The 20,496-nt window shown below is 53.5% G+C and overlaps 6 protein-coding genes across 6 annotated transcripts; 2 read left to right on the forward strand and 4 right to left on the reverse strand.

The window, feature by feature from the left end:
• Positions 1–432: 432 nt before the first annotated feature.
• On the reverse strand, positions 433–1,656 carry KRP23_15044 (uncharacterized protein; the record flags this gene model as incomplete). Its single annotated transcript, XM_067885939.1, has 1 exon — positions 433–1,656. One exon carries the CDS (start codon positions 1,654–1,656, stop codon positions 433–435), a length of 1,224 nt encoding a protein of 407 aa, XP_067736939.1.
• Positions 1,657–2,203: 547 nt separating this feature from the next.
• KRP23_15045 (putative WD repeat-containing protein) lies at positions 2,204–5,819 on the reverse strand (the record flags this gene model as incomplete). Its single annotated transcript, XM_067885940.1, has 8 exons — positions 2,204–3,771; positions 3,842–3,915; positions 3,989–4,152; positions 4,223–4,642; positions 4,712–4,981; positions 5,049–5,525; positions 5,583–5,673; positions 5,746–5,819. The coding sequence occupies 8 exons, from the start codon at positions 5,817–5,819 to the stop codon at positions 2,204–2,206; spliced, it is 3,138 nt and encodes a 1,045-aa protein (XP_067736940.1).
• Positions 5,820–11,105: 5,286 nt separating this feature from the next.
• On the reverse strand, positions 11,106–12,686 carry KRP23_15046 (CBL-interacting serine/threonine-protein kinase 11; the record flags this gene model as incomplete). Its single annotated transcript, XM_067885941.1, has 1 exon — positions 11,106–12,686. The coding sequence occupies one exon, from the start codon at positions 12,684–12,686 to the stop codon at positions 11,106–11,108; it is 1,581 nt and encodes a 526-aa protein (XP_067736941.1).
• A 360-nt stretch (positions 12,687–13,046) lies between these two features.
• Positions 13,047–14,371, reverse strand: KRP23_15047 (uncharacterized protein; the record flags this gene model as incomplete). The annotated part of the gene is made up of 6 exons (XM_067885942.1): positions 13,047–13,321; positions 13,378–13,441; positions 13,544–13,624; positions 13,688–13,749; positions 13,814–13,958; positions 14,030–14,371. 6 exons carry the CDS (start codon positions 14,369–14,371, stop codon positions 13,047–13,049), a joined length of 969 nt encoding a protein of 322 aa, XP_067736942.1.
• A 153-nt stretch (positions 14,372–14,524) lies between these two features.
• Positions 14,525–16,499, forward strand: KRP23_15048 (Vacuolar amino acid transporter 4; the record flags this gene model as incomplete). Its single annotated transcript, XM_067885943.1, has 6 exons — positions 14,525–14,717; positions 14,802–15,001; positions 15,090–15,856; positions 15,959–16,175; positions 16,245–16,324; positions 16,400–16,499. The coding sequence occupies 6 exons, from the start codon at positions 14,525–14,527 to the stop codon at positions 16,497–16,499; spliced, it is 1,557 nt and encodes a 518-aa protein (XP_067736943.1).
• Positions 16,500–17,150: 651 nt separating this feature from the next.
• On the forward strand, positions 17,151–19,780 carry KRP23_15049 (Protein SMG7; the record flags this gene model as incomplete). Its single annotated transcript, XM_067885944.1, has 2 exons — positions 17,151–17,173; positions 17,233–19,780. The coding sequence occupies 2 exons, from the start codon at positions 17,151–17,153 to the stop codon at positions 19,778–19,780; spliced, it is 2,571 nt and encodes an 856-aa protein (XP_067736944.1).
• Between the last annotated feature and the right edge of the window lie 716 nt (positions 19,781–20,496).

The raw sequence follows: 20,496 nt of genomic DNA on the forward strand, positions 1-20,496 counted from the left end.
CGCACCGGACACAGACACGGGCAAGCACGCAAAACGCAATGGCACGCGCTCGGCGCTGGCCAGTCCATTCCGGTCAGCAAGTTTGCTTGCTTGATGCTGCGTGCTCGATTTAACAGGATTTGCGGGGCAGCCATCTACGCGAGGTGACGTACGTCACGAGCTCTTGACCTTGCAAATGCATTCTCTTATATTTGTATCATTCGGGGCTGTTGTCGCTGCTCTACTTTCCCCATGCCGTCATGTTCTCTTCGGCTCTACGCAGTCCAGACGCCTCTAGCTTCTCGCTGTCTTGGTTCGCCTGGCTGCGTCAGGTTGAACTGAGCTGTACACACACGCAATTCCCCACTGGAATCTTGCCAGGTTGCAGTGGAGGATATGCGCGCCCTATTGCGTCGATATTGTCGCCGTGTCAGCATGCCGTTGCTCGGACACTTATCCCGTCAGGTAGCCCTTCACCGTGTTGAAGTCAACCTCCTTGAGAGAGTTGATGGTGCCGTTCAGAATGATGAACGAACCCACGATCTGCGAAGTACGCACTGTCAGGCCCTTCGGGAACAGCAGCGCAAGCGCCGTGGCTGCCATGTAGCGCTGACGAGGCGTCACGGTCGTCGGCACGCGCACCTCGGCGCGGCGGATGAAGTCGTCCATGTGCTGGGCGTACGTCTTCTGCGGGTGCATCAGCTTCATCGTGGACAGGTTGTGCGGCACGTGCGACAGGTAGCCAGACACGATACCGGCCATCATACTGCCGATGGCGTTGTTCATCGCCGCGCTGTCCGTCAGGGGCAGGCGCTCCTCAAAGTAGTCCGAGAGCTGGTTCAGCCCCACGCCGAAGATGACTTCACGCAGCATACGCGGCGCCGTACCGCGGATCCAACGCGTGGCCAGCGACTCTGGGTTCATGTGGCCGGCGTTAAAGGCCTCCAGCATACTGCTCACGGGTGTCATGATGACACCGGGCGACACGGCCTCGGCCAGCCGCACCAACTGCGGGTACTCGTACTGGTCGGCGTCCACGTGTTTCTCCAACATGTGGCGGATGCCCTTGAAGCCGTTGATGTACACGACGCGCGTGGGGATCTGCAGGTGCATCTCCGGGAAGAGTCTGGCTACGGGCTGGCCCGTGAGGCGGGCGTTCAGCAACGAGTTCATGCCGCTACGGTAGAACGACTCGATGGACGCGGCCACGGATGTGGCGAAGTAGGGCGTGGGCTTGGCGTGCTGCTCGAAGAGGGGCGTCTGCAGCAGCGAAGCCTGCCGCCGGATCTCCTTGCTGAGGCTGTGCATGACCTCGCGCGAGGCCGTCTTGTCCTCCAGCACGTCGTCCAGCGCTGCGCTCTGCAGCGAGAAGCCCGACACGGGCGTGAGGCAGCGCACCGTCACGGCCGCGGGGTCTTGCACGAGCGCGTGGTTAGAGCTCACGGCCCCGCTGGTCATCACGTCTAGCGTGTGCTCCTGGCCGTTGATGATCTTGGTGGTCTCTACGCTGCCCTCCTGGAGCAGCAGCATCTCTTGCTGCGTCTCGCCCTGGCGGTACACGACGGCGTTCTTGGGGTACGTCACGGCCTTGGCGCGCGCGCAGATCTGGCGCAGCGTCGGCTCCGAGCACAGCGCGAACATGCCGCTGTTGGCGGCGGCTTGCACGCAGTCGTCCATGATCGGTAGAGGTGGAGGGAGGGCGGCGACGATCTGCTTCGTTCGGAGCTAAACCAGCAATGAGCTGGCGAAACGATGGGCGGCAAAAATGATTAGACAAAGCGTACTTAAGTGGATTTCGCGCGCTCTTTGTGTCTCTGGGAAGGCATTAGAAGATGCAAGGTATTAGAAAATACATCGCGGATCACTGTTATTAGACTAGGAATGATGTTTGGTCCCGCTTTCACTCACACAGGTTTATTATATCAGATGAGTTGACGAACAAGGAGGAACGATCATGTGGCTGCATTCGCCTGCTGCCGATTTGCGACTCTCAACATGGTGATGATCCTGAGGAGGTGTTTGGCTTTTGCTCTGCGTCGTCAATGGACGGCGTTCTGGTGATGTAGTTTATCTGTTTTACGGGTATACTAGTAACTGTACTCGATTGCTCAAACCTGTGAGGTCTTCAGGGTGATGCGGAGGGCACGTGGCCGCCGAGTATCTTGACTTTGACAGTACACGCGCCATTGCGATAGCCAAGGCAGGGACATCGGCCAGACCGTCATCAGCGCGGCGACGATAGTCGACTGTTGTTGCTGCGCAGTCGGAGCTGGCGCGGACTTGGCACGAGCGCCGAGCGCCCGGCACTGGAGGCGTTGATGGGCTTGCGCCGCGGTGTCTTGCGCAGCGACTGCAGCGCTACGACCGCGTGGAAGTCACTCGCAAACGCGCTCGAGTCGCTGGCGTTGGAGCCGGGCGCCGCTCGACGGGGAAGCAGCGGCGGCAGGTACGTGCGGGAGATCTCCTCCAGCACGCTGGCTTCGGCGGCGGCGGCTTGCGCGATGCGCTCCGTGCGGCGGCGCTCGGCTGTGAAGTCCCGCCGCTCGTCTTTTCGCAGCAACGCATGGACGTCTTCCACCACGGGCGCAGCCGCCGTCTCTTTGCGGCGCTGGCGGGCGTCGTAGTCGACGGAGAAACGCCACGGTTGATGAACGTTAGCATCCGGATTTCCGGCGTTGGGGCTCAAGCTGCTGCTGGAAGGGCCCAGACCGCCTTGCATGAGCACGCCCAGACACTCGCCACTCAGAGACCAGATCTTGACCCGACGGTCGAAAGACGACGTCACGAGGCTCTTGGGCTCCGCGATCATCTGCACCGAGTACACCACGTCGCCATGCGCCTTCCACCGACGCACGAGCGACACTGGCGGCATTCTCCGCGTCTCGCCATCTTCGCACCGGGTCTCCTCGTCATCAGCAGCGTCGGCCGCTACAAGCGGCATGCCTATCGGGAAGAAGAAGGAGGTGAGCGGGTCTCGATGCGCGTAGGCTGCCCACTCCGGAGTGTTGCGCGCCTTACGCACCATACTGGCGGCGTCCACGCGCAAGTTCCGCTGTGCGTTGGCACACTCAACCGGCTTAGCCAGCGGCTTCAGATCAAACTTGTTGGCAAGCCGCAGTAACAGTGGGAGGACATTCCAGACACTCAAGAACCCCTTGTCGTCGCCTGTGATAATCAGGAAGGAGGTGAAGTCCATAGGATCAGCGTCGCGATCGTCTCCATCAGCCCCAGCAGAGGAAGGTGAGCTGCGACGCGTGGAGTGCGTATCAATGCAATTGACCGAGGCGGTTCCGAGGTGATTGTGCTGGTTGCGAAAGCGAAACACGCATTTGCCCTTGTACCGGGCCGACGGACGCATTGCCCAGAAGCAGAGGTTCCCCGTGCTATCGCTGGACAACAGCAGTGGAAAGGGGTCCAAGAAATGCAGGCATAGCAGACCGCTCACATGGCCGATACATGTAGCGTCCAGGCGACCAAATTCGTAGTCCCATACCTGCAGAGAGCTATCGGATGACCCTGACGCCAACAGGGACAGGTGGTACGAAAAGCTGAGAGCTGTGATGTCCGTGGAGTGCCCGCCGATCAACCGCCGAAGAAGCACGCCGCGCTCCGAGTCCCTCTCGTCGTGAATATTGATGGAGCAGTCCCATGAAACGCTGATGACCGCCATGTGCTCCGCGCAGTAACACAGCTTTGTCACTTCAGCATTGTGAGCACGGTTCCCAAGCTCAGAGTATGCAAACGATTTCATGTGTGATCCATTCAGGTAGTCGAACACCTGGATGTTGCCACCTGTGCCGAAAGCAAAGTCAAGCTGCAATGAGATACATACGAAGTGATCCTCCACAATGAAGCAGCTTACCATGGTCCCCAATGATGAGTTTGCGCTCTCGAAAGTCAAGGCACAGCGTTGTCAGGTCGGTAGAGCTAAGATCCCTGAAACCACCCAACCATTACAACGAATAAGTGAGCCTAGGAGCTTCGCAGCTGAAGACCATGCTCGACTCACCTGTACACTCGAATGAGCTTCCCAAGACGCGCATCCCAGATTTTGACATCCCTCCCTGCTGCTGTGATGAACGAGAGAGATGTTGGGTTGTACAGCGCGATGAACACAGGGTGATCGTCCGTTAGCTCCGGGTTTTCCAGCTTCTCATAGTCGAACTTGATCAGCTGCAGAAAAGTATGGCATACAAGTTAGCTTGTATCGTGGCGATCGAGGTACAAGAATTTGACCCCTTGCCTTTTTGCCAGCTGCAACAATTCGCTTCTCCGAGGTGACAGACACGATGTTCTTGACGTCCCCCATATTCTCGGCTGTGAAAGTTTGCATGCAGGCAAAGTTGCGGATGTCCCAGACTTTGAAAACCCCATCTACGTCTGCCGTGATGATCTGGGGGGTGTCCGGGATAATTTCTACGCCGCAAAGACTGTTGTTGTGGCCGTGCAAACGAAGAATGAGTTGGTCCACGTACGGATTCCACACGAGGGCGTCAAAGTCAAAGCCCGCCGACACAAGAAATCGATACTCGGGTGAATATGCGAGTGATCGCACTCCCTTCGCGTGCCCGTCAAGTTGCTGCTTGTGTTTGCCTGTGTGCACGTCCCACAGCCGGATTGTGCGGTCCATACTGGCGGAAGCTAAAGATTCAAGTGTGGGCAACTGGGTAGCACCGATACGTTTAGCATAAAACTCTCAAGCAAATGCAGCGCGTAGGTATCAATAACGGACCGTGAGAAGATCAAGCACAATATCATCGTGAGATCGAGTGAGCACTCGCCCGTGCACCTCGCCGCCCATATGATGTTTCTCTTCCATGCGTTCTGCGTCCCAAGCGTAGACGATGCCACTTACTCCAGCCGAAAAGAGCGCAGATGACTCCGGATACCACTTGAGGCAGTTCTGTGAGGTTGGAGTATGGCAGCTTTTCGTTAGCCGCAACGTGGTGTCGTCATAGAAGCGGAACTGCAGATCGGAAGACGCCACGATATATTGGTTGTACTAGAACACAACCAACGCGGCAAAGAATTAGTAGGAGCCTTCAATTCACGGAAAGTGCGATACCCACCCTAGGCAAATGTTCGGCGCACTGTACGAACCCCTCGGGCGACTTGATTGTGCGAATGAGCTCGCAGTTGACGTTGTAGATCTTGAGATACGGGCTACAGCTTTCCACCAGCGCTACCAAATCATTGGACGGGAAGTAATAAATGTGGTCAATGAACGTGCTGTGCTTGGAAGCGTCTTCCCACTGCACGTGGTGGTACTCCTGAATCGAGTTCGGTTGGTGGCTTTTGACTGTGAGTCCCGTGTCCACGATGAAGGACGTGAACTCTTCCCACTCCATCGATCCGTCGCCGTTGATATCGATCTGTGCGAAAAGCTCGCAAAGGTTCGCCACGAGCTGTGACTCGGACAGGTCGTGGAGCCGCGAGTTCTCGTCTGTGTGGGCACTGCTCTGCACGAAGCGCATCATGACGTAGACGAACTCGGAGATGGATAACCCCTTCTCCTTCCGCAGAAACTCGTTGCGCAGTGTGCTCACCTGTCACGGACAGTTAGTTGCTGCCAATACACAACGTTAGCAGATACACATACGTACTTTTTCCATGTCCATCATCATCATAATGTCCATGGTGAAGCCCTTCTCGGGATCATGCTCGTAGGGTCGACCACTGGCCTTCTGCTTGGAGCTGGGATGCACAATGTCACGCGGTTAAAGGCGAATTGCAACGGCATCAAGCAACTTTGGCTTCTGATCGTACAATTGGTTGGCCACTTCCGTCAGGAAGGCAGGCGAGATCCGCTTGTCGCCGTCGCTTGCTTCCTCATCGTCCATCCTGCAGACGTGGAGAGACGCCTTCACTTCAACGACGTACCACATAAATCGCACACAAAATAGATCCGGAAAATTCAACAAAAATGGGGATTTTCCACAAAAAAGTAGCAATTTGGTCGTTTTCCTTAAAATTAAAAGACCACATAAGGGAGTAGCTAATATAATAACCGAAAAAAACATTGGATATAGTGTTTATTGGCCTAAAACCTGGTATAACCAGGAAACCGAGAATGACGAGGTGCCGCAGGGCGTGAAGCGCTCTTTCACTTTCGATTACGCTCGCCAATTGCTGACAACCTCCAAGCTCTCATTTCTCCAAGACTAACGCCAGTTGAACTAAAACTGCTCGTTGGGGAAAAGATAGTTTCGTCGTCAACAGGTTCAGCTCAGCTGCTGCCAGACCTCCGAAACCTACCATTGGGCGGCAGTACACAACTGGAACTACAATGAAGGACGTTCTGCAAAGACTCAACAGCGCGCTGAGAAGGGTTCCGTCGGAAACAATATAGCGATGCATTGTAAAGTCGGTAAAGGACCTTGTATCGCTAGACAGCCAAATCGAGACTAGTGACTCCGACAGTGCTTTGACAGATAGCTGAACGGTGTATTCTTATAAAAAACATATCTCTTCATCTACGTACTTGCAAGAAGCCCATGAATACGACGGCTTCCTGTTTTCTCAAGCGCTATCAGTATAGCTAGAGTGTTTGTATAAGACAAAGTTTCCTCGATAGTGTCGCGGACTGTAACAATAACGTGAAAAATAAACGCTTTTTATTGTGTAAGTCTCAGACCGAAGCGTTTAAAACCAATGGGATATCAAGATTTAGTGCACTGTTACCCGATATATCATGTATAAACTGCAGCATAAAAACATACAAAATCAGTTACAAAATAAAATAACTAGTTTTTATTGTGTTATTTTATCCAATTATTGACAGTTTAACCGTTAATAGTTGAAATACACGTAAGATTTTATATGGATGTTGCTCAAATTTAATATGACATCTTCTCAAACATGTGCTGGTAAAATCCGAATAAATTCGACAATTCGGCTTTCCAATTCGGTTTACTTCGGGTGTTTAGAATGGGCGCCCCGAAATTCGGATGCAATCAGATTACATTGTCTAGTTAGACAGATACGTTGGAACGCATATAATTTTCTTGGTTAAATAAAGCGACTCATCAACGGCGATCCCGCGTTCGTCTGCCGTACGGCCGTCGTTGGGTACTTTGGCATGAAGGAGATAAATTACAGCCTTTCGTGTGTGCAGAGCAGTGTCGATCAAAAGGTACCCGGCCAGGCCCGCCCAGCTGGTGAATGCTGATTAGCTCCTCCACCAATTCCATGTCAGTTAGAGCTTAATGCGTCAGCGACACCGCATACGGTTGGTTTACTCGCCTGGAGCTCAGTCTGTCTAGCAGGGCCGCCCGAGAATCTCGGTGGTGGCCCGGGAGTGACGACGTAGACAAGCGTTTTTGGTTCGCCCCAATGTCGACTGCACAGCGTGGGTCCGTCATGCGATCTTCCTGATATTGAACCTCACCATCGACGAGGGCTATCTGGATAACATGTCCAAGCACAACCAGTTAATGCTGCGGCACCACCTCTCACCCCGTTCTTCCCAGAGGGGACGGGTACCGCAGTGCGTCATGGACGCAATGCCGCGAGTGCATCTGCTGGATGGGTGATCTTTACTTGAGTGTGGTGAAATGCCGTCCAGAAAATGCGATCGAAAATGAAATGTAGGGGTCACAATCCCGAGACAATGACATGTGGACGGATCCAGACTAAGATGACGTTACTGCCAAGAAAAGGACCAGAAAGTGCGAGACGAGTGATGGATCCCGCTATGGATGCTAGATCAGTCGGATAACCTAGGTGAGCACCTGTGCCCAGATCAAGATCCGGATCTATTGGAGATACACCGTGGAACTATCGTTAAGGGAAGCGGTGCCGGGTCGGTGGTAGCGGTGCGCAGATTGAGGAAGTGATGGCCCACCTGGATCAAGCGTCGCCGAGATTGAAGATGCCTTGGGAACCGAGCTGACCAAATCGGGATCTGTCCCCACAGTAACATTTGCCCGGATCACGATCTTGGATCGGATCTCGCCCGGATCACGATCTGGTTCGATAGTGAAGCACTCTTTGAGGTAAAATAAAATATATACTCGAACGCGTAATTAGAAGCTGCGATCAAGTTGAGAATCAACAGGAATGTGCGAACCTGCCGACTCGTGTTGTCTTAGATTAGAATTCGACGATTTATGGTTGTTGTGTCGATCATAAACCACTCAATTTGACGAAGTTTCCTTTCTCGAGAAGTTGGACCTCGGCCGTAGCACCAGGAGTGACCAGCGGCGCTCAAGAGGGAAAATCAACGAGAGTTCTATCCAACGCACGAAATAAAACCTCGTTAGACGTCATAAAATAACCGGCACAGGGTCTGTAGCTCGGCTTCCTGTGAGTCTCTGAACGAGCAGTTGCCTAGTCTGTCTCCCACGTACGATTGCTACTTCTGTACGTTACATCCAGTCTGCAGCATGACCGAATTAACGCTTTCTCGGCAGTCCGGGGTGTACAAATACCCATATGGAGTCATAGGAGACTAGGGTGGTGTAGATTCACGAGATTTCGTTCATCCCGTGCTCTTAATTACCAACAGAGCGGCGTCTGAGCAATTTTCTGGTATGTCCAAAGCCATGTAATCAACAGTAGTCTCGCTACGACACCCCAGCGTGTAAGTTGTCGTGTTATCCAGCTTTGTATAATCACGTTCATCTTTCTGAAGCAGGAACATCAAATTCACGGCAAATGTGGGAATGGTGATCGACAGGTCACGTCCACACTGTTTGATCGCAGCACCATTGACATCTGAAACGATTGGCGGGACCCCGGGTTCCCACAAAGAAACCGAGCAAACCAAAGATTATTTTTGTTTTGTTTTGGGCGTCTGTCGCTAGAAGCCCATTCGAAGAACCGAGAAGACAATCATCAAGCAGCATTATCTAGCATGCCACCTCGTTGGAGCGGAGGCTCGCAGGCAACTGTTCCTCTTCGTAAACGGAAAAAGGGCCCTGATCGAAAAGAAACAGCTCGTGACCGCACAGCTTGGCGAGGACGTCGTCAAGCAAATAGGCGACAAGTGGGACTCTTGGGACATCATCTACGATGGCAAGGAATGGCAGCAGTCCGAGGGCGTCGCCCTGCAGCTCTTACAGCAGAGACTATCGGAGAGTGAGTTAAGAGCTATCATCCCCGTTGGTGGTAGTCGTATTGCTCGACTGAGAAAAATGCTTGAATTTAGGATTGCAACACTACATACTCGGCATGAGCCAGCCAAATCTTGGCGCACGTTAGTGCATCGTTCACACCAAGTGCATCCCCACAATAAGGACTAGAAAGTTTGAAGTGAATGTGGTGTAGAGAAACTCATATTTTGGGTGAGCCACCTATTCTAGCCCTGCTGGGTACATCGCATCTAATCGGAGTGCGCGCATAATCAAAGACTCAGTGAGTTACCGGACTCAGCGAGCGCCAAAGTTAAGCGAGCGGCAGAACCCAACGAGCGTATGTCATTTGACAGTTATTCCAAGTTGGAGAGGATAAATCAGGGATCTGAGAGAAGGGCCGGCGGAGATCTATAAAAAAACCTACCCTGCGAGGATAAATCAGGGAGCTAAACGAAAAGTCGCGGAGAGAGCTACAGCGATTCTATTTCACTAGATATTTGTATAAGATCGATTGGAGACCAAAAGGGGAAGCCCAACAGGACTCCCCAAAAACACAGAGATAACAAATCAGAGCAGAATCTTCTAAGTCCAAGAATAGCGTACACTTTCCCAGTAAGTCCCTGCGTGAGCTGGATTATGACTGCCGTCAACACCCAAGAGGTATTTCTTGCAGGGTGTTGGCCGTCAAGCAGCGCCAAGAGATCAAGGTCGGCCCAGGGTGGGCACTTCTCGCTACTACCGACGACCAACCTCGTCGAATCGACGAGTCGATGAGTCTGCATAACCCAGGACACCGCAATTTTCTAGATGAATGTACTCTGCGCTCGGTGACCTGTAAAAGCGCTCGCGCGCCGACGTCCATCTTTTGGTGGAAATCACAGGGTTGGTTGCGTGGAAGCCGCACTAACGATGTTTTCTGATAATTACAACACCACATGAACAAAAGGAGGCTATGGCGTAAGTCACCGCACACAAATTCGAGGCCTCTCCGATCACACTTTGCTACCATCATCAGCTGCTGCGCTTTGAGATAGTTGGTCAAAAGTGCTTAATACCCAAAACGTCAACCAGCGCCACATGAGTCGCACGAGACTGATATTAAGAAGATAGCGTCGGCTACATTTGCTATGTCTGCCCACGATCGCTTACGCAGCAGCATCCACGTGTTCAAGTACGCCCGTACCCATGAAGCATTCTTGTACTTTTTTTCATGATTTTGCGAGCCACTGGAGCGTCGCTGATGTAACGCAAGTATACTCCAAACGTTGCTAGTCTATGGTTGCACCAGAGTCATCTTGGACTTCGGCTTCGTGGGGATGGTCGAGGCTGAGAGGTAGTAGAAGTCTTTCGATGAGTGTGTCTCACTTAGCTGGGGCGTCAACGGCGGTCCTCTACAACCCTGGCAGTGCATGCAAATGTTTTCAGTGTTGTTTCCAATTCCTAATATTTGCTCCAAATGGAAAACTGAGGGCTCTCCGTGGAAAGCTATTGACCTAAAATAAAAGTGCTGGACAAGCCGATCGGATCTCTTGTTTTACCCATTCTTAGTCCTGATGTAGAGCATCCACCAATCACATGCTGAGATGTGTTTACATTGTAAATAAAGCATTTTAAGCTGCATCTGTGTTGCCAAGTTGCTCAAATTTGAAAATTCGCGGGAAATCTTCACGAGAGATGTCATGAGGGATATGTTGGGATAACACTGAAATCGAAAAAGTTAGATGCTTTTAAAGAATATGACAACCGCCTAAATATAATATGCAGCAAATCACTTCACGACCGACCAAGATTTTGGCGTTCAGTTATCAGATAACGTATCTGCACTAGAAGGATTGCTCGTCGTTAGCTGTATAATATTCATGCGAAACCAGCGCTTCTCCACGGTTCTAGATGATAAGAATTGGGGTCGTCTTCGATCATTTCCGATTCTACATTTTCACTGTAGTGTACATGGAGGGTTGCTACAGGCGATGCGTGGTAAGTGTTGTAGTAACAAAGATTTGCTCAACTGGATGTACAGATTTGTATTTACGCATGAAAAAGAAAATAGCTCTACCTACGAATGCAAAGTGGAGGCTTTGGCGGCATTACCGAAGAAGTACCCGTGTGTACGACTACCGGAGATGACGGGGCCGAGCGACCATCCGAGTTCAGCGTGATCCACGGGTGTCGTAGAGCCTGGTTGGCAGTGATCCGCTTTGCTGGGTCTTTCTCCAACAACCTGTTCAGGAGCTGTTTCACCTGTGACGACGCCTTCGATCTGTTCGGGAACTCCAGCTCCTGGTGGGTGCAAGCACTTGGCGGGTAGAATGGCCCGTACCCGAAGACCATCTCGAAGAGCAAGATGCCCGCACTGAACATGTCAATGCTTGGGCCGTAAGATGTCTTGCCATCAAGCAACTCAGGCGCGATGTAGCCCACCGTACCGAAAATACCAGCAAACGGCAGCGAGGTCTGGTGAGCATCAAAAGCGCGAGAGGCACCAAAGTCGCACAACTTTACAGTTGTTCCATCGTCGTCCAGCAGCACGTTGTGAGGCTTAATGTCGTGGTGCACGATGTTGTTGCCATGAAGGTACTCGAGCGCGAGCAGCAGTTGCCCGAAGAAATCACGGCACTTGTTTTCTTCGATCCCCGCACCAGTGATCATCGTGTTGAGAGAACCACTGTCAGCGCGCTCCAGAATGAAGTAGTGTGCGCCCTCGTCTTCGTAGACGTCCAGCAGCTTGACAATGTGCGGGTGATCCAGGCCCCTGTGGATAACCTGCTCGCGAATCACGGACTGTTTTTCCTCAGGAGAGATCAATATGTACTTCGGCACAATTTTTACTGCCACCTCCTCCAGCGAGGACTTGTCCTGTCCAGAGCACACCTTGCCATAGGCACCGGCAGCGAAGGACTCGCGGATGAGGTAGCGACCATGCATGGCCTTCTCACGTGGGGTGAGCAGCGCCGAGCTCTCCGACGCCGTGCGCATGCGGGGGCTCGCCACACTTTTCCGTGAAGAGCCCGTCCGCATTACCGGCGGTGCGCGCAAGCTACCTTCCCTTTTCAAGGGTGACGCAGAGACAGCATCTTCACTAATGCAGCCATTAGGTGGGTTGGAGCCGAATGAGCTGCGTTCTGTACTGGTGTTGCTACCATCCGAGCAAGCCGCTCGGGCGGCCGTTTCTGTAGCTGTGTCTTCGTCCTCGTCTTCCAGATCATTCGTGTCGATATACATGCTTTGGCTCTTCTTAGGCATAGCGAGGGAGACTGAGCGACGGCGGCGTGTAGCAGCCAGTCTCGCCTCTTCGAAACTCAGCGCTCGCAGGTAGCGATGGTCGCCCGGGTTCCGGTGCTGGAACCACGAAGGGTCGACGCCGCAGCGCACACGGTTGCAGATAACGATGTCCTCCTCCATGACGCTGAAGTTGCGCAGGAGCAGCAGCTTCTTGCCGTTGTGGCGCTTGGCGCGCTGGTTCTCAGCGTCCACGGCGGCCGCCCCCATCTGCGACGTCGGCTGCTCGGGCTTGCTGTGCGACCGCTGGAAGGAGCCGCGGCCGAGACGCACCATGGCCACGTCGTGCGCCGATAGGTCCAGCGGCGACTTGGCGGGCGGCGCCGGGCACAGCAGGCGGACGGAGTCGTTCATTCCTTGGCTTGGTCGTCGGTCTCGTCGGGACTTGGTTATTCTGAGAATGAGCATGTTGACACCGCTTCACCGCGGGAGCGGATTTGAGAGGGTAAACATCTTCAACGTGGCAGCGTTGACACGCGCCGATGGATTGGGGATAAAGCTTGGCTTCGTTGCGTTGCGAGGTGGCAGCGGCAGTTCTTGGGGGCATGCAAGACGACACCGAACACCTTCTAGCGATACAATGATGGCGAGTGCCGGGTGCCGTTCGTTGGCTCAGGGACGAATTTGTTGCTCCTCGCCAAAATGACCGTTGACTCGACACGAAATAAATGTTGGCGTGGTGGGACGGAAGGCAACACCAATCTATTATCCAGCTTAGTAGAACCGCCTGCCTCGACCACTACTGCTGGATACTACGCGTTCATCACCGGAAAGCAATTCATACGCCGCCTCGTCGCACTCGTCGTCCATCAGGAGTCCGGGCACGTCCAAGACCGTGGAGAACTGGAAGCGTGGCAGCACGTAAAACACATACAGTGCGCCCCAGTTCGGCACCAAGTACGTCCCAGTGGAAATCACCAGACGCAGTGACTGCTCGAACAGCCCGCCGTTGTCATCGAAGAACATGCTATCGCACTCGCGCGTTTTGCCTGCACAACAGTCACGTTTAGTTCTTGAAGCATGTACGTCGAGCCCAAGTTCTTACCGCCGACACCAAGAGAGAGATACGCGTCTACCGCAAGTTGCAAGCTAGTACTCACGAGGTTACACTGTTCATGCAAGCGATAAACGTAGAGAAGCACGCACAAGTCCGTCGTGTTAGCTATCAAGAGACTGTGCCAGAAAGAAACTCTGTCAGCGGGCGCACTTACGATCAGGAGAACCCAAAGCTGATGGTGCGATTGTTCCAGCTCCGTGACTTCGGTGGGGGTTGAATCTTGGAATTTCTTACGCTGTGGGGGCAATACGAGTTACTACGGTGCTCGTCGCCACTTAAAAGCAAAATGCAGCTGTACCTGTATTCGTGATGTGGATTTGATCTCTTCGAGAACGATGCGGCCTGGAATAGCAAAGATCGCTGCTCACGCACACAGAAAGATGTCAGTGCTTGGACTCCAGCACTCATGAGTAGCAAGGAGTACCTGTGAGAACCACTGCTGTTACCGACATGGCCATCCACGTGATGTGGTGGCAGTCGATCTCGTCGGACATCACGACAACGAGTAGCGCATCCGCCGTCATGCCAACTGTGGTTAGTCCCACAATCGGGATCAGCATATTGTAAAACTGTCGAGCAGCAACAGGTACGAGCATCAGTGTGTCGTCAACTACCCCCAATACAGTGTACCTTGCCTTACCAGCTTCGTGCGGTTGGCGAGCTCGCCGGCGGACTTCCCATACAGGACACAGGAGATGGCGATCTGCACGCAGCGGAAGTACTTGGCGAGCACAAGGATCTTGGGGCTGTTGAGGATGAAGCACTCGTAGACCAGCAGTGCCATTTGGATCCCCGTGAGCGCCAGCATTCCGAGGTTGGCGATGTACCATTGCGAGCTCAGGAAAATGGGCAAGATCCGCTGGAAGCCGTAAACGCTTGCGACCAGCGTGGCGAGGCAGAACGTGCCGAAGCTGAGGCTGCGTGCGCATACGAGCAGTGCACTGTCGGCGGAGAAGACCTCGTGGCAATCCGGCAGCACCATCGCAGCGGCGGGAAGACGAGTCGCAGGCCGAATCTTTGCTCGTGCGTAGAAAATGCACTTCAGTTTCGCCGCGTAACGGCCGGCGAAAGGGCACGATGGTCGCGTACCGAACGCTTCGAGGTGGCATTGCTCAATCTCCTCCGAGCCTGCACCATGTTCTCGCCGCGGGAGAACGACTCGTGTAAGGACAGTGATGTGCGCACTCCCGCGCTGGTGCACGACATCGCCGAAGAGGGGTCGGATATGACGCGCGAGATTTACAGCGCGGTGCTGAAGGGCTCCAAGGACGGCATGATCCGGACCAAGTCGCTGCCGGACGTGAGCGAGGTGCTCTACAAAGACGTCGGTTCGTAGCAACGCTGCAGTAGAGAAGTGGGGAGGGGGGAAGCATCAGTGTTCTCATGTGAGGTGTGTGTGTTGGGGATGACAGGGAAGGCGTCGGACATTGCGCAGCCAGGAGGCTTCCGTCGTGACCACGTCATCGCCAACTTGCCTGTTGGAGACACGGTCGTGCCGACCTACGTGCAGAAATCGTTTCTGACGTCCATCGGAGCAACCGGCTTACTGCAATCAGCCTACTGCGGCTTCGTCAACGACACACTCCATCTTGGCGACGAGCAAAGCGAAAGTGTACGTGTCGTTGATACTATCAAACAAAACCGATGCTTTCATATTCTTAACTGTGCGTGTGACTGCATTTGTGCATCGAATCTCATAGGAAGAGCTGATTCCGCTATTTAACAGTCTGGACACGATACACGCAGTCAAAAGCGAGACGTCACCGAGGGGTGCATCCGTCAAAAAGACGATATTTACCATTTTCAAGAGCTTCATCGGTAGCGGCATTCTGTTTCTGCCCAAAGGATTCCAGAACGGAGGCATGCTCTTTTCGATTGTGGGACTTTGTGTGTCTGCAGCTCTCTCGACCTTCTGCATGTTGCGTCTGGTTGAGTGCTCAAGCGTGCTCCTTCGTTCCCGCAACCACCACAACATATCATACGGCATTGTGGGGGAGAAAGCTTTCGGCAATTTGGGTCGCCGAGCAGTGAACGTGTCGTTGGTGCTCTCGCAAATCGGATTTTGCTGCTCGTACCTCATTTTTGTGGAGAAAAACATTGGCGAGGTCTTGCTGCACGCATTTAATGTAGGGAGCTCCACCACGACGTCTTCGTGGACATTGATTCTGCTGCAGATCCCGCTGTACACACCGCTAGCGTGGGTGCGCCGTCTGGAGTACTTCGCTGCCACAAGTTTATTTGCCGACGTCCTCATTGTGTTTGGTCTGGTGTACATTCTTACTTACAGTGTGAAAACGCTCGAGAACACCCCCCCAGGGGAGTCGACGTGGCAATACTTCAATTCCGACAATTGGGCCATGTTTCTTGGCGTCGCCGTATATTGTTTTGAGGGTATTGGGTTGGTGTTGCCCACCTACGATTCTATGGATGATCAGATAAAACACAAGTTCCCGGCCATACTGTCGTGGTGTGTGCTTTGTATCCTCGTCATTTGCATACTCTTCGCTGGCACAGTATATACAGCCTTTGGACAGAGTACAGAATCAGTTGTGACGTTGAATTTGCCCAGCTCAAGTGAGAGCTTAGGCACTATGACCGTGCAGCTTACGTACTCGCTGGCACTAGTCCTATCCTACCCTTTAATGCTGTATCCGGTCATCAACGTTCTCGAGAGCAACTTGTTCCCATACCAGCGCATTAAGGGTTTCTGGCGATGGAAAAAGAACGCCTTCCGCTTTGCGCTCGTCTGTCTTACGGCCGTCATTGGGTACTTTGGCAAGGATGAGGTGAGCTGCGGGTTTTCGTTCAGATTATAATGCTTGCGTCTGATGTCTGTAAATTGTGTGTGCTTGAAGCTGGACAACTTCGTCTCTATCATTGGTGGATTCTGCTCCGTACCGCTGGCATTCATCTATCCGTGCATGTTTCATTCCAGGTAAGGCGCATTCCCGTGGTATCAGAGCTGTCGACGAAAGCACTAACATGTTTAATACTGTCGCTGTGGCCCCAGGCTCGTTTGTCGCGGACATCTCTTGAACGGTATCGTGATTGCCATTGGTCTGTGCACAATGGTCTTCGCCACATATCAAGCAGTTTCGACGTGGAACTAATCCGAGCAAGTCCTTGCTCAATCTCTTCACTGCCAATGCTATCGAAAAACGAAAGAGGTCGATCGATAAATGTCAATTGGCTCGCGGGCTGTTGGCCCGCTTGATTCACAGTTCGGAGTTTTTTTTCCGGCTTGGCACCTTTTTGCCGTAGTAAATTGGGTTCTGTGTGATATCAAGCCCCAGCAAGTCTGCCCATGTGGTTTGTTCTGCTCGATTATTAGTGATATTCTATCCTACGCACAAGGCTTTTAGATGACCCGCACAACATTGACACCGAAGGACCAACGTCATTGCGATGATATTCAGCACGGTGACTACTGCTGCAACTAGCAAACATTGCTTTTCTTGCTGAGCATTCTGATGACTTTCGTGAACGCGGTGCAGGTTCAGGATTTAGCAACAGTGTCGAATTTGAATCTGCCAGCGTCGAATCCTGACCAGGATGCTAATTGCTTTTCACGTATTCATATGTTGCTGGAAAGTCGACTGAATTGAATGTTTCTTGAATGTTGTTCGATGTCTGGCAAACCGCGCCTTTTCATCCAATCAGAAGAATCTGATACCAGGCTGATTCTGTAACATGCGTCGTCCAAGCGACTAAAATTTGACCAATCGTCGCCGACCAGCGGGGCGCCAAAGGCGAATGAAGCGATGGACCCTCGCAGCACCTACATGTACGCGTCTTCCCTCGTCCTCCCACTCGTTGCGCACTAACCCGCCTGTATGTCGACAGGGAGCTGGCGGCACTAGACAAGCAGCTGCGGGACCTGCTGCGTGCCAACCCCCTCGACTTGCAGGCCGCCAACGCGCTGCGCCGCCGCCTAACGGACGCCGCGACGCGCCTCGTGGACGCGCAGCCGGCCTTCGCGGCTGCCAAGGAGGTAGAGCAGGCGCTGTGGAAGCCCTGCTTCTATCGACGCATCGAGGACTTCCGCCGCCGCATCCGCAAATACGCGGCGGCGGCGCAGGCAGACCGCAACGTCCGCGAGCACTTCGCGCGCGTGTCCAGCGAGTTCCAGCAGTTCCTGACCGAAGCTGCGGGCTTCTACGCGCATCTGAGAGATGTCTTCGCCTCGTGGCTTCAGCATAACGGCCAGGGAGCCAAGGACGAGGACGTCACACGCTGTCGCCAGAGTCTGCATCGCTGCTACGTGTTCCTGGGAGACCTGGCGCGCTATCGGGAGCTGCACAGTCAGAAGACCAAGAAGAACTTCGCTGCAGCGGAAGCGCTGTATCATCGCGCGCTGGCTGTGCTGCCGGAAAACGGCAACCCGCACAACCAGTTGGCGGTGCTGGCTACGTACGTGGAGGCGGAGACAGTCGCGGTGTATCGCTATTGCCGCAGTTTGCTGACGTCACAGCCGTTCACAACTGCAGAGGAGAATCTTGCGCTGCTTTTTGAGCGCAGTCGTCAACGACCGCTGGCAGCGCCGATTACGTTCACGTCGTCGTCTCCGTCGTCTAAGGAGAAATCGGCCTTTTTGAAAAGCTACCTGCATCGTCTCACGCGGATGCATGGCATCTTGTTCGCGCTCTCATCGCAACGAGGATCGCCGACGGCGTCGTCGGGTAGAGGCAGCAGCAGCGAGGCTGTGACGCCGGTGTACCCGCGCGACATGGAGGCGGTGCTTTTCAAGGACATGCGGACGTTGCTACATGCGGGTGTGGTGGGCGACGCGCTGCTGCTGAAGATCGTGGTGACGAACCTTTTCTCCATCATTCGTGCCTCGGACTCGCGTTTGCAGTCCGCACCGCTCGAAGATGCGCTTCGTCTGTCAATCCGTACGATCACGAGCGTTATGGAGTTCCTTTTGGACAGCTTGGACATCAAGCCGAATGCAGGTGCGAACGGGAAAGCTCCGAAGGATTCGGCACTGTTAGCATTGCGTCTTGCAGGTCCAGTGACTGTTTTCTGCGACTATCTGAAGTTGCACCCGGATATGCTGGAGCAGTTGGAGCAGCTTTTGGTGCATCGTCAGAAGAAACTGTACAGTGATGTGGCAACGAACGACCAAGGAGCCGAGGCGGACCAATTTGCTTCAACCTTCCTTGCGACGCTAGCTAAGCTTGTGAACCACGCACGTATTCGTGAGCTGTATGCACCGCTAGTTGCGAGTGTTAACCAGCAATACGCCAACGAGGCACCATCTGCAGTACGCGAGCAGCAGTCATTGCTAAAGGAAAGCCTTGAGCTTCGAGGCTTTGCACCGCTTGAGCAGGCTGGAACCGCGTCTACGTGGCAGACGTCCTCGACAGGAGCTAACAGTGCGCCACAAGTGGCACCTTTGGCAGACGATGAGGCTGAAAAAATTCGTGCGTGGAAACTGTATCATTTTGCGCGCTACTTGTGCGACGGCTACGAAGGCGATCCGTTGCTCTTCTGTGGTGCTTCAGGGCAGTTTACGACTTCTCCTGTGGTTGGAAACGGGGGATCGCAACAGAACAATGGTACGACAGAAACATTTGGCTCATTCAACCTCGGGGCTTTATCGAGCAACAACCCGAAAAATCAGCTGCAGCAGCAAACTCATCCACAAGGAAATTTTGCTAGCGCCTATCGTGCCGATACTGGAGTGGATGATGACGACAACTTTGATGACGAGGTAATCGTATTTCAGCCGTCGCCTGCGCTGAGAGGGATGACAGGAAACCAGCCAGCTAAACAGCACGGCGGGCTTATGGCCCATGAATCCTCTGCTTTGGATACTCTGTCAAGTGGTGGCGCGTTTAGCCTTCGAGCGCCGAGCCCGATTTCGCCGGCGGAGGAGCATGCAAGCGCCAACAGTTTGAACACTGCATTTGGTGCTGTTGGTAACGGTTCAATTGGGTCGTCCCTTGGCTATCCTAGCTTCAACACGTTTAACGACGCGGGCAACTTTTCGAGCCAATCCCTGCTTTCTGGGTGGGGAAACAGCACGAGCAACATCACGAACGGCAGCATGCTAAGTGAAAACCTGGGTTTGGGCATGCGATTCGGCAGCAACAGTAGTCTGGAAGCTGGATTTACGATGCCTTACGGAGAAGCTAACGGTGCCCAGCCTCCCAGCTTTGGCAACCGTCTTGGCCAGAGTCAACCTTTTGCTCCCATGATTGACTTGGCAGCGGTCGAGCGCGAATCTGCGCTGTACCAACAGAGGACGTCAAGCTTGAGTGCATTCATGGGCTCGTCAGCGCCATCGACCCAAACCGAGACGCAGGACCCGTCGCCTCCACGCATGCCGAAGCGCCCACCTCCAGGGTTTGGAACTGCTTCAATAGGAGGGGGTCAGCAGCGTTTGTGAAGCCACTATGATGCTGAACGCCCCCGACGGCATCAGCTGCACATTTGCCATGTTGCCGCCATCGAAGTGGGAGGAAAAGCGCAATCCACGGTCGGGAAATGAATACTCGCTCTTGCCCAGGCCCGTGGTCGCCGCGCGATGCAGAACCGAATCCTCGTCATGCTCGCGAGTGGGCATGTTGCTGGGGTTTCGATGTACTGGGATAGTTCAACTTGCTTTGTTTAGGGCACTGGCGGCAGGATATTCCTCGGGAAAAAAACTCGCGTTTACATCGTCAATTCGGTCATCTGGACAACGTAGTAGAGAAGATTCCCGTTGATATGGGCCCAAAAGGTAATCCTTGAATTCACCGACGAGGAAGTATTGTGGTTTTCAATCTTTTTGCAGCCTGTTTTAGCTCCGCATCTTATAGGGGCCGTTTTACAATTCGGGCCTTCAATAGGTATAGGGCACTCTATCTTGGAGCAGTGTAGCTCTGGCGTGTTGGTGGCGGGCTGAAGCAGGTATGGCATTCACTTATACCGTGCAAAAGCGGCAAAACGGAAGGTTGTCTCTATAACAGGGATGCAGTAGCAAAACAGACGTACCCTCTTGCTTCATTTCGGACGTGGTCGTTTGCTATCTCGGAGCTTATCTCTATTTCGGACGGATAGGGACATGAGCTACGACGACTTCACACTGGCCAGACCTCAAGTTCGCCAAAATGGATGAGAACC

Source organism: Phytophthora ramorum, assembly GCF_020800215.1.
Source record: "Phytophthora ramorum isolate Pr-102 chromosome Unknown Phyram_PR-102_s0024, whole genome shotgun sequence".
Taxonomy (NCBI): Eukaryota; Oomycota; class Peronosporomycetes; order Peronosporales; family Peronosporaceae; genus Phytophthora; species Phytophthora ramorum.